The sequence below is a fragment of the Arvicanthis niloticus genome, chromosome 4 (assembly GCF_011762505.2).
Source record: "Arvicanthis niloticus isolate mArvNil1 chromosome 4, mArvNil1.pat.X, whole genome shotgun sequence".
NCBI classification, from domain to species: domain Eukaryota; kingdom Metazoa; phylum Chordata; class Mammalia; order Rodentia; family Muridae; genus Arvicanthis; species Arvicanthis niloticus.
In genome coordinates this window covers 13,419,480-13,432,587 of record NC_047661.1, presented here as the reverse complement: position 1 = coordinate 13,432,587, position 13,108 = coordinate 13,419,480, and the positions used below count along the sequence as shown (strand labels likewise).

The 13,108-nt window shown below is 44.0% G+C and overlaps 1 protein-coding gene across 6 annotated transcripts in view; it reads left to right on the top strand.

Moving 5' to 3' along the window:
* Positions 1-13,108, top strand: part of Fndc3b (fibronectin type III domain containing 3B) — a 288,833-nt gene that overhangs the window by 89,332 nt on the left and 186,393 nt on the right. For all 6 annotated transcript variants that reach the window (XM_076932205.1, XM_034499558.2, XM_076932204.1 and 3 more), the window contains exon 3: positions 1,318-1,393. In XM_076932205.1, the coding sequence (XP_076788320.1) occupies positions 1,318-1,393 (76 nt within the window). The remainder of the gene's footprint in view (positions 1-1,317; positions 1,394-13,108) is intronic.

Below are 13,108 nucleotides of genomic sequence, written 5' to 3'. Positions count from 1 at the left end.
AGCACATAAAGAAGTTGATATTTACATTGCATCTCAGAGGATCCTTTATACATTTTTTTTTAAAATTTATGTTTACGTGTGTGATCCCACCTGAGTATATTGTATCATGTGTGTCTGCAAAGGACAGAAAAGGGTACTGGATCCCCTGGGGTTTACAGGTGGTTGTGAGCCACCACATGGGTGTTGGAAACTGAACTTGGGTCCTCCGCAAGAACAGTAAGCTCTCTTAAACCCTGAGCCATCTCTCCAGACTCTAATCTTACAAAATTTTAATTTTTGAGCTAAAAGAATCTTGTAAGATGGTTTTCCTGCCATCAATAAAAGTATTGTCAGGTATGGGCTTAGACAGCCAGATCTTATCCTATTACCATCTCACTTAAAGAAGAAAACAACTATGAAGACAAGTATTAATGTAATTAACTCATTGCAGTTGGAAGTTGTAGAAAAGAGAGTAGTTACTAGGTGTAAATGGAAGGAGTACTGTGTGTTGAAGAGAGAGCTCAAGGAAGAAGGGACAGTCTGCTTGACGTTTCAGTAAGCCTCCTGCAAGAACTGAGACGGAAAGGACAGCAGTATCTTGTCAGGGGTCCACGGACAGGGTTGACAGTGGTCAGTCAGAGCTGGAGTTGGCCCTACTCAGCCACAGTTCTGTAGCTAGTTTTAAATCAGTGATCCCCCGCCCTTTAGTTATCCTTTGGTTAGCACTAAATCTGTGAAGCTGTTGAAGGGGACAAGCTGCAGCACAGCTGCCTCCTGTCTGGTGTTTGGAAGTTATCTCAGTGTTACATGTGTGTGTCTGGGTGAAGAAAACACTAACGCTTGCTTGTATACTGAAACATTTGAGTGTTTGCTGGGGTTTGCTTATTTTGTGCCATTTATTATACTTTAAAGTTTTGCATGCGATGTTCTTTTCTAACCTTTTAAATGTTATAATCTGCCCTATTTTGCTATTTAATCCATCACATCCCCAGTAGCAGCAGGTCAAATGGTCATGTACTGTGCAGCTTTCCTCTGTATGGAGAAGTTTTGTGTGTTGGTTTTCTAATTTAAGTTGGTGTCTAATGAAAGAGAAAAGAAACTTGTGTTTTCCAAGGGAAAAGTGCAGTATAATCGAGTTTAAGAGTCATATATTATAAACAGTATGGGATAGTACACTAGGCAATTCCTGAATTTTGAGTAGAGTTAAGATTTATATCCTAAATTTTGTGGTGGTACAAGATTTGGTGTCATGTGCTTCCTGCCCAGTACAGAACCTGGGACTGGAAAGCAGGCAGAATGCCCAGGGCAGTGACTTAACTGTACTCTCTGTTCTCACAGGTCATTCTTGTCCAAGTTAACCCAGGTGAGACCTTTACAATCAGAGCAGAGGATGGGACACTTCAGTGCATCCAAGGTAAGGAAGTTTTCTCATAAACAGACCTAATTAGAGAGTTTCTTCTTTATTATAGTGGAAGTTAAGTTTTTTCTCTGTGTTTACATATGATTTTCTAGAAGCAAATATATCTTTTCTTTATTTTCTGTCCAATGGTCTCAAACATATATGGTGGTTCTCTTCACCTGATAGTTTCAGTAGCATTATGTATTGGATACCTGCTAGTTATCCATTGTTGGGTGGCTTAAGACAACACATCCATCACCTCATTTTCTATGGACCAGGAGTGGCTTAGCCATGTCCTAGAGCTCTGGGCTCAGAAAGCTAAAAGTCAAAGCTGCTTTGCCCTGGTCCTCTCACAGAGCCAGGCGTACATCCAGACACCCTCAGATACTTGTTGGTGACATTAAGTTTTGGAAGGCTTCTAGCAGAATGTTGCCCTTGCTTCCTGGTTAAATGGCTTCTCTGCACAGAGGTAGTAGTGAACTTACATGGCGGCTGGCTTCATTACAGTGACCAGCTTCAGGATGAGAGGGAGTCAGAGGTTTGGCCCTCCTCCCACTGCAGAAGGGGAGTCAAAGTCATGAATACAGGGGGGCAGCTGCCATCACTGTACACCCTGTGCCCCTGGTGTTTTTTGCCTTCTCCATGTGTAAAATGCTCCTCCTAGGATTTCCAAAAGGCTTACCCTAGTACCATCCATGGAATTGAGAATCTTTTCCCAAACAAGCTCCATGTGTGAGACACTGGGTAGTTTCGTAAAGCAGCATGTAAAGTAGGCCGTCCCCTGGTTACTGCCTGGCACGGAAAGGCACTCCTTCCAGTTGGTCACCTTTGAGAGATCTGCCTCAGCTGTGCCTAGCCATGTGGAGATAGCTGGGGAATGATGATGTCAGACCTGCACCTGGTCTTTGAGCAGTGCCCTGTTGGAAGATAGAGCACGATACTTCTTCATGATACTTGTGGTACTTGAAATCGTGAGGCAAAGAATAGATGGTGATGTAATTGAGGTCGGTATTAGGCTACTGATCAGATGGGAATCTAATCCGAAGACTTATTTATAAAACTTGGGCATGTTTACCCATACATATCAAGTGAGAGGAAATGCATGCCCGCTTTACTTTACTGTAATGAGCTTTGTACAAAGACTGTCCTTTTCTATCTCGTTGTTGAGAAAGCAGCAGACTGCTCTGTCATTCATGACTCTTGGATCTGTATGAACAATATTTGCAACTTAAAAATGAGCATATGTTAAAGATTTAAGCCTAATGAATTTTAATCGGAGTTAGACTGGAATAATTAATGTTTTTATGATTTTTTTTTTTTTTTTTTGCTGACTGTATTTTTCTAGCTATTGCTGTTGGAATTATTTTTAATACTATAGACTTAGTCTTCATTGACAACAAGTAGGATGAAAGTTGAGGTCAAGAAAGAGAGACACATGTGGAAATAGTTGGAGTATAGAATCTTGTCTCTTGCCTTCAGTGCCATTGTGCATGGACCAAGTCTCAGATAGAAACCTTGAAGTCAGTTTCTTCCGGACGTGATGTACAGGACCTAGATGAAGACTTGCTTCTGTCCATTGAAGCTAAGTTTTTCAGTTCAGGAAGAAAAGCAGTTCTGGATGCCTGCAGGGAAGTAGAGCCAGGAAGCTCTGCAGTTCAGGTCATCCCCAGCTACTTAGTGAGTAAGAATTCAAGGCCAGCCTGGGCTATAGTGAAATTCTATCTCCAACAACGAATCGGTTGAGTCTCTGGCCTTGGTGCAGCTAGAGCCCATGGAGCCCCAGGTACCTTACAACTGAGAAGGGATCTCGGAGAACAGACTGCTGTCTAGATGAGCCTAGATCCTTGTAGTTTCTGTCAGAGGACTGTGTGTGTGAATACGAATGTGTCTGTGCAGTGTTTGTGCACTCACATGTGCACACATATTCGTGGAGTTGACTTTTTCTGAAAGCATCTGAGTCCATGTCAGTAGCTGGTGCACTCCCAACAGCAGTGTCGCAAGTGTATTGCTCCGTTCACAAAGGGACCTTTGTGTTTATTCATGGTGATTTTTGGCGATAAATGATACTAACACCCTCCCAGCGATGTAAAATTGCCTGACTAAAGCAGAAGGATGCAGTCTGTGTGTCTTTGGCTGTTATTTGTCTGTGTTTTTTTGCTGTTATTTTCTGGAGTCCTAGACTCTGCAGTTATCTTCATTTGGGGCATGGTAGTCCCTGGCCCAGTTAATCGCAATAATACCATACAGAATGAGAGAGACAGGTACCAGGAACCACATGCTGTGCTAGGGTTTTGGAGAGGGCAGCGCAGCTGTGTGACCCTAGAAATGTGGAAGGCAAGTTGCTGGCAGGTGGAACCATAAGTTTTACTCTGGTCTAGAGCTAAGGCCTGCTCAGGCAGGCCCCTCCGGCATGAAATTCAACGGCCTTAGGCGGAGTGCCACTGTGATCTGTTGATCACGTGTTGAGCACAGTCCTATAGGATGTGTGGGCCAGCTGTCCATCTCTAGCACAGGGTGTTACAGCTTCCTTCCACTGACTGTAATCTCATCCCTGTTGCTGTATTATTTATTCCATTCTTGGGCTGTACTGTACATGGTACATGTTCTCCTGTAGTGAGTATGGCAGACACATGAGGAAGCTGAGGCCTAAGATGATTGCTTCATATTCTGAAAGCTCATGGCCCTAGAGAGGGAGAGATTGCTTTTCATCCCTGGCGAAGCTGATTGCGCATTTTGCACCCTGACTTCTTCATTGACGTGCCCTGTGGTTTTCTGTCACGCATGTTACAGTCATTGTCCAGGAGCAGGAGGACTTGGGGCGGGACAGCAACAGGAGAACTCAGGGGCCATGATGACGCACAGAGGCACAGCAGCTTTGCGGAGCTGGAGAGTCACCTTGCTAGTGGAACTGTGACACACCTGTTGATTCAGAACAAGCAGATAATGTTGGAAGCAGAAACACTGGTTTACAACATAAATTCTTTTGCCCAGTGTCACGATTATGAATGTTTGTGTGTTTGCATGTTCACGTGGGTACTTGTGAACACCTGTGGCTGTGTGTGACCATGTGTGCAGACAGAGGCGATGGTACAAGCATAGCTATCATTCTGCAGGTCTCTCCACCTTTTCCTGGTGCTTGCCTAGGAGAGGTTGTCGTTCTTGTGGCCCTGGGATCTATAGTCTCCTGCCCCCAGCACTGGGATAGCAAGTGCATCCTACCTTGCCTCACTTTTCAATGTGGATTCTGGAATTGAGCATACACCTCCATGCTTGGTAGTGAGGAAAGGTTGGAGTTGTTTGCTGGCCCTTTCTGGAAACTCTGAAACCATACTGAGGTCAGCCCTTTTGTTTACATGTTAACTGATGCCACATAACTTTCTCCGTACATCATTAAGGCATAACTGAAAAAAAAAGAAACTCAGTATGATGTCACTAAGCAGCAGCTTGGAAGCAGAGTGCAGATTGCTGTTGAAGACTATGGCTGCTTTGGGGGAAAGAGTTTGTTTTTATGGGAATGTCCTTGGTGATAATGAAGGAAGAAAAACACAGGAAACATACAACACACTGTGAAAGCAGATTTAATTCTCATGGAATAGTTCTCAATATTTTCCGTGAAATATGAATCATAAGTGTTGGAGGAGGACACCAAAGGGCACAGGATTCTGTCTCTTGGAGACCGTACTGAACCCATTACACGAGACTGAAGAGTTCTTCTTTGGCCAGACAAAATTGTGTAACAACGGTCAGGGGAAAGAAAGGGTCTTAGCTGTCCATATGAATTCTGGCCTTGGCTTCCAGGCAGGAATTAATGGAGGGCAGTATGGATCTCGTTATTTTTGTGTCCTTGTCTGAGCTGAGGCACTGGCAGGGGAGCCTTCCTTCCTGTCCACACATGCCATTTCTTTATCTGGGCCATTTCTCCGCTCTCTGCAGAATCCTCTGCCAAAACAAGCACTCACTTCCTGGAAGGCCTTAGGTCTGTCTGTTCCTAGAGCCAGCCTTCTGGATCACTGCCAGGCAGTCCACCTTGACTTTGCTCTGGGCTAGCGAGGAGCAGGTAGAGGGAGCACAGTGTAGGCTGGTTATGGAGGCAAAGCTTTTCCTAGCCCTTAGATTAGACTAGGAAGTCAGCAGAGACAGGACACAGCTCTCCTCCAGCCTGCTCCCCGACAGTGCCGCATGCCGCCTGCAGGGACTCATGGCCAGTTTGTGATAAGCCAATCGTGAGTCCTTTAAATTTTACTGTTTTAGTGAAAGTTTAATTACACTGAGTTAACATGCTTTCTGTGCTCTCAGAAATCTCCCTGAACTTTAAATCACACTGATCCTCAAAGCTAATTGGTTGCTATAGAGAAACACTTAGTTACTTCTTCCTCTTCCTGACTGCTCCTGTGCACATCCATTCTCTTCCTCTCTCCTGTGCTCTCCCTGCTCCTCAACCGCTGGGGGATTGGGGCTTGAACGTAGTGTTTTCCGTCAGTACTCTGCCACTGACCAACGTTCCCAGTGAAGCTTCTTTAAATTTTGAAGGACTATCAAAATGACCCTCTGTTCATGATGAGTTTTTCATGTTTTAAGGCCTGAAAATAAAATAGGTGACTGTTGTGACAGTTTGAGCAAAACCAGATTGAGTTGCTTAGAAAGCATTTTTATTCCAGTAACTATACCGTCTAAAAGCATGCCGCTTCTCGTGATTCCATCCAGAATAACGTCAGTCTCTTTTCACAGTGGCATTATTCTGCTAACGTGTGTTAAGTGGCTCAAGACCTTGAAATGACAGCAGCCCACGGAAGGAAACAGGAGAAGTAACTGTAGAGCTACATGGGGACACTGAAGCATTGAGTCCCTTACAGTGTGCAACTTTCCCTCTCTCATTTTCTCTTCCTCAGCCCTCCCTTGCTCTGCATCTTTCTCCTCCAGCACAGAGTGTGGGAACCGTGTCATTGATGGATACTGCTCTGCTCCGGCTCTGTGAATGACACTATTGAGTGGGATTCACGTTGCATTTCCTCTGTGGTCCCCTCCCCCAGCCCGTGGCTCAGCATGCAGAACCCACTGTTCCCTCAAAAGCATTTGTCCTTTCAGTGTATTCCTAGGTATGGACTCACTGAAACAGTAGCTGCCATCTCTCTTCAACGACTTCATGGCAGGTTCCAGGGAACTTAGGCTGCCTCTTGCTGTGAACAGCATCATAGCTGGGTTTCATAGGCTGAGGGAGACTATAATGTCAACTTCTTCAATGTAAACTGGGCATTAACAAGAAATTGTTCTCTGATTAACTTAAAACCTGGGAAAGAGATGCCCCCTCCCCGTTTAGTGCTTTAAAAGCAAACTTTGCCTGGGCCCAAATGAAACAGAATTTGGATAGGGGAAAACCATTAGGTGGTTTGACAGAGAGGTTACTGGAGTCTAAATTGACTTGGTATTTTTTTACCTATCTCATTGTGAGTATGGAATCAACTATTTGATGGTTTTTTTATTATTTGCAAACTATACATATTAGAAATGATTCTTTCTATCCGGGGTTAGGATATGGGTAATTATTTTTAAAAAGCGGCTACTGGTTAATCCAACTGTCTAGGCTGCAGTGGCTCTGCCTAGCTCAACCATGTGGCCAGAGGCCACGTGCATGCTGCAGCTAGAAACAGCCAGCCAGAGACACCAGCCCTGCCAACCACAAGACACCAGCATGAGAGATGGCTCTGCCAATCTTCCATGCTGTCTCTGTAAGGCTGGGCATTGCCCAGACCATCCCACCATCCATGTGGGCCCAGTAAGAAAATGAGACTCTAATGCTTAAATATTAATCAACGGCTTTATAAGTTTGGTAATGCTCAATAACAAGATGCCCATACAATCAGAAGTGTAACCCAATACCCAACCTAGATATACCAACTACCTTTGACTGCCAGGGACACGTGAATATCTGCCTCCATTTCTCTCTCTCTCTCTCTCTCTCTCTCTCTCTCTCTCTCTCTCTCTCTCTGTCTCTCTCTCTCTGTCTCTCTCTCTCTGTCTCTCTCTCTGTCTGTCTCTCTCTCTCTGTCTCTGTCTCTCTCTCTCATCTCCTTTTCCTCTCCTAGCTCCTGCTCTTCCTTCTCCTCTTCCCCCTCCTCTTTCTCTCCTTACTCTTCCCACCTTAGCTCCTCCTACATATGGGGGACTCATTTTTCTACATAAGAAGCTGCTTTGAGACTTTGTAAGAGATTTCTGATCAGCTGAAGTGATTCTGTAATTTGAAAATCTTAACATTGAAATGGGTAGGGTTTTTTTGCCCAGGCTAGCCCCATGCCTTGCCATCTTTCTGAATGACCCAGAGCTATTGTGAGAATTTTATTCCACAAGAGCGATTCCAAGCCAAAAGGAACCTAGCTTTTAGGAGAATCTGGCGTATGCAGGGTCTCAGACACAAGCCTCATGTGAGCTAAGTAAATACACTACCACTCAACTGTATCTTCACAGCTCACGGGACTTGCATGGTAGCCTCCCAGCAGATGGCTTTGTTTGTGTGTGTCTTTGCTTTTCTAGTTTCTTTTGAGCTTCTCCCTTCTTAGATTTGTATGTTCTCATGAAATAGAGGAAAAGGACTTACGTGTTGAAGTAGGCTTCATCCCTGGGATGCTTTGTAGCTTTATTTTATAGCTGATGTGGTCTTTTCTCCAAACATGGACTGAGCAGTGCATAGCTGTTTGTGTCACATCTGTCCCACATGTGCTAACCTGATTGAGCACCCCTGCAGAGCAAGCTGCTTACTGCCTTGCAGCTGAAAATTCACTAGCAGGGTCTTTTCACATGGCTGGTAGACACTGAGATACAGAGCCTCTAGTCCATTGTATGGACTGGGAGACAGGAGAGGCATGGTTGTGCACATTGCTTTAGTCACATGGGGCCTGAATGGCTCTGTCAGGGCTGGGTTCCTTCAGTACCTGATACCTTCCCCAGAAGATACTCAGTCCCCGTCCAGTAGAGATACCCAGTATGTATTGTTTTAACCTGGGGCCAGTGACTATGACTTTCTGATAGGACTGTGAAAGCACTCCTTGTAAATACTATTATCTATTATCAGTGTCATGATTATTGACATGTCATCATCGACATCAGCATCAGCATCAGCATCAGCAATATCTAGTCATGTAAACACTGTTAGTTGTAATCTTAAAGTAGCTGTATGATTTACTGTTGGGAGTGACCTGCTTTCCTACTGTGGAAATAAATTGACGTTTCAGCCTCCAATTCACCACTTATTCACAATAGGCTTGCTAATCATGGCACTTGTGAAACCTTTCAGCTGGAGCTTCATGGGAATGGCACACAGCAGAGCTGTAGGCTTGCACAGAGCACAAAGAGCTCACTGTTGTCCATATTCAAAGTAAGTCTCCTTGTAGCCCAAGCCTTGGGTACTGCTTTTTGGGGGGGGCTGTTCAGTCTCACACAAAGCCTGGGCAGGCATCTCCACACAGGCTTTTAGAACATCCTGCGCTCAGGTACCACGTGTCTGTCTTATGGCGTCTTCCTGGGGGAATCTTCCCATGCCTGGCCCTATTCCAGAAGTCCTTCTCCTCCTGGACGTCTCACCTCCTATTTGCTGCCTAAGCCACAGACCATCATATTTATTACTGGCAAGTGCCAATGCCACACCCATATAGACATAAGATATTCTCTCGACAGAAACCTTTGTGTGGGGCCTGGAGGGACACTCAGCAGTTAAGGGAACTTGCTGTTTTTTTAGCACCCATATCAGGTAATTCACAATTTATAATCCCAGCTTCTGGGAACCTGACATTCTCATCTCATATATCTACATGTGTTCATGTGTGCACATGCATGCGCATGTGTGTGTATGCACATGTAATTAAAAATAAAAAGAAATACTAACAGGAAGTCTCTGTTGCAGGCAGTGCAGTGTGTCAGTCCTCACTCTACCCTCTGTTTCTGTTCTCTAGAACTAGGGTATTGTCTACCCTGAGGACAACTGTGTGACTAAAGGAGACACTGCATAGAAAGCACTAAGAATTTCTGAGCAACTGGGGGGATGGTTCAGTGGGTAGTGCTGAGACCACCAGAAGGATAAGCTCCAGGTCACGGGCGGATGTTGGACAACCCTTCCTCTGTATTACTTCTCGACCTCTAGCACTACAGAAAACACACTTGGGTTACTGTGAGTTTTTGATAAATGTTTTAACATTTTAGTCCCAACACTTCAAAATGATAAGCTTAGAAATTATGCAATAGGCACGCACCTTCTGAACCCCTTGCTTTTTGTTAATTAATCAGCTATTAAAATGTCACCTGCGAAGGCGACACTACTACTGTTTGCAGTTCTTTAAATGTCACAAATCCTCGTGTCAGGCAACTCAAAAGAGCAAACAGGGTCACACTGCCCAGCTGTCTCTTCACATTTGACTATGTTTTTAAAATACTTCCCTCCTCTACATACAGTTTGAACTACAGAAGCCGGGCTCACTGAGACACGCACATGCTTATAATCCCAGCAGTGAGAGGCCAACATAGGAGCTTCCCTGGGCCTCATTGGCCAGCCAGTCTAGTCAATGGGCAAGCCTCAGATTCGTAAGAGACCATGTCTCCAAATAAGGTAGGGGCAGGAGAGTGCTTGCTTTTTTTTTTTTTTTGACAAAAACAAAGGACTAGAATTAAGTTCCTCGAACCTTTGTCAGGATGCTCACAAACACCTGTAACTCCAGCTATAGGCAATCAGATACCTTCTTCTTGCCTTTATAGGGACCCCTTACCCCATGTAGCACATTCTCCCTCCATCCCACAACCACACAAGCATATACATAAAAATAAGAGTAAATCTTAATGACGAGCTAATGAGAAAACACACAATGTGGACCTCTGGCCTCCACATGCACACACATGCTTGTGCACTTGCATGCACCTGCACATATAGAAACACATACACATACATACACCACAGTTACACACACCCAGACTTTTTTTATTTGTTTGTTTGTTTTTTTTTTTCAAGACAGGATTTCTCTGAGTATCTCTGGCTATCCTGGAACTCACTCTGTAAACCAGGCTGGCCTTGAACTCAGAAATTCGCCTGCCTCTGCCTCCAGAGTGCTGGGATTAAAGGTGACACCCAGACTTCTTAATGTTCGTAGAATTGTTTTTTTGTGTGTGTGAACTTTTCATCTTATTTTATTGTAAAGAACTGAACTTGTTGCACAACTCTGGGTTGGAAGGCTTTGTGGTGCCATCTCATTAGTTTGTTCTTTGTTGACTCTTTGGGGATTTACTTTTCTTCTCTGCCTCAGTTCCCGCTTAATGAGAATAATAGGATTAGAAAAGACATTCTAGTGATATTTTAAAGCCTAGTGTTTGGAGATTTCTGTATTAGGAAATTTATACAGATGTGAACCACATCTGAATGCTCTAAGAAGTAAGTAAGCTGCCTGCATGAGGGAAACCTCCAGAGGGGAGACTCTGGAGGAGGAGGTCTGACGTGGAAAATCACCGAAAGAAACAGGAAAGGGTTCAAACATCAAAGTAGGAGAAAGGAAGTGAGTCAGATTTCAGAAGAGACAGGACCTGCATCCCAGAGCAAGCACTGGCTGAAGGGGAGGGTAACAGCCTGTGAGGGTCGCATCCATGGGAAGGCTCCCTGGTAACATGGATCATAGGCTATAGACAGAGGGCCATTGTAGGAATTTAGAACTTTGAGCCTGCTTTTAAAGACCTGTTTCAGGCTCCAATTGTTTATTCCCAGAGCAGATGTCTACAATAGTCAAACCTCCAGATAGTGTTCCCAGAGACAGGTGAGTACAGGGGTGGGGGATGCATGGTGTGTGTGTGTGTGTGTGTGTGTGTGTGTGTGTGTGTGTGTGTAGGAGGGGTGGGGGCAGGGTGTTCGGGGGGAAGCAGTGGTGTTCTGTGGCTATTTTCTGAGCTGAGTTTATGGATCATTCTCGACTTCTTCTTGTACCTGCATTGCTGGTATCTGCAATTAACATTCTTCAGAGGCACAGAAAATGTCAGCCTGCAGCCCAGACATAACTCAAGAACAACAGGTACATTCTACCTGCTTCTTGGCGCTCCCCAGAGAAGTCAGAAGGCAAGCAGTTAACCAGAGGACAGACTTTGAGGGAAATTAGTCTTTAGAATTTGAGTCAGAGTGCTGAAAAGCAGCTCTGGAAATGGTATCAGGGAGGCAGAGGAAATGGTTCAGCCAGAAAGCCAAACAGCCAGCCCGCTTGCCTTCATTGGTACAAATCTTGCTAACTGTGGACGTCCCAGCTTTTTTAAAAGTCAGATTTACATCAAAGTTCATTGGACCTTGAACTCATGCAATAAAAACCAATTGATTAGAGTTGTGATTTTTCTCTTTCCTTTTAAATACAAAAACCAAACAAAAATGTGTAACTTCCAAGAAGAGCAGTAGAGACTTTTGGTGCAGGGCTGGCTTCTGTTCTGTCCAGCCTGGTCCTGGACAGTTCCCCCAACACAGGGAGAGGGCAAGCCAGTTGATTTCCCATGATCTGCCTATCACTCATTTATCTTTCTACTCCCACTTTTTAAATTTTTATTTTCATAGGAATCCTACGGTCTGAATAAATCCTAATGTGGGCATATTTCAACAGCTCAGATGGGCTTTTCTATTTGAAGGTGAGGTATTCAGTTATTGCTTGAGACTCCTACTTTCAGTAATATATGAATTTCTCTGAAATTTTATTAATGCATTTAACTTGGACTAGTAACAAGAATAAAGCAACCCAGTATTTGTCTTTGCTGTTTAATTTTTAGTTAGCTTACAGATCTGCAAGTTTCTTAGGACATTTTCACCACCCTAACCATATCACTGCTGTATGCTGATTACATCCGTTCTAGCTGCAGGGTTGATCACCCACATTTAAAAATATGGGTGTAGTGGATAGGTTAGGTTGTGGACAGAACCTGGGGAGGTGGATATAGGTGGATCTCGTGGCTCACTGGGCAGCCAGCCAGCCCGCCATTGTAGCCTATTAGGAGCATTCCTGGACAGTGAGGGACTTTGTCTCAAAAGATAATGAGGACAGCGCCTGAAAATCACACCTGATGTTGACCTTTGGCATCCACATATGCACACGCACATTCTCTCTCTCTCTGCCTCTCTCTCTCTCTTTCTCTCTCTCTCTTTCTCCCTCCTTCCCTCTCTCTTTCTCTTTCTCTCTCTTTCTCCCTCTCCCTCTCCTTCCCTCCATCCCTCCTTCTCTCCTTCTCTCAAATACAAAAGGTAATACAAGACAAAGTATCTAATTCTTGAGGCTCACTGTGTGAGAAATTACATGTAGTTCATACCTAGTATGTGTGTGTGTGTATATACATACATATATATATATATATATATATATATATATATATATAATATTTTCAATTTATCTTTATTTTCATTTTCTTCTTTTCATGTCTTTATGTGTGTGGGATGTGGGATGTGTACTTGGTGACAAAGCCCACCTGCTATTTATGTGGGTTATGGGATCCAGATCCTACTATTTCTCCTTGCTCAGCAGATGCCATATCCCCTGAGTCATCTTTCTGTCCCCTGCCCACATGTATTTTTAAAGATAATGTTGTCTGGGCTAGAGAGATGGCTCGGCCGTTAAAGGCTAGGCTCACAACCAAAAATATAAGATAATGTTGTTACAAGTATCTAGGCTCACAACCAAAAATATAAGATAATGTTGTTACAAGTATTTAGTTTACATTGTATCTCCAAAAAAAAAAAAA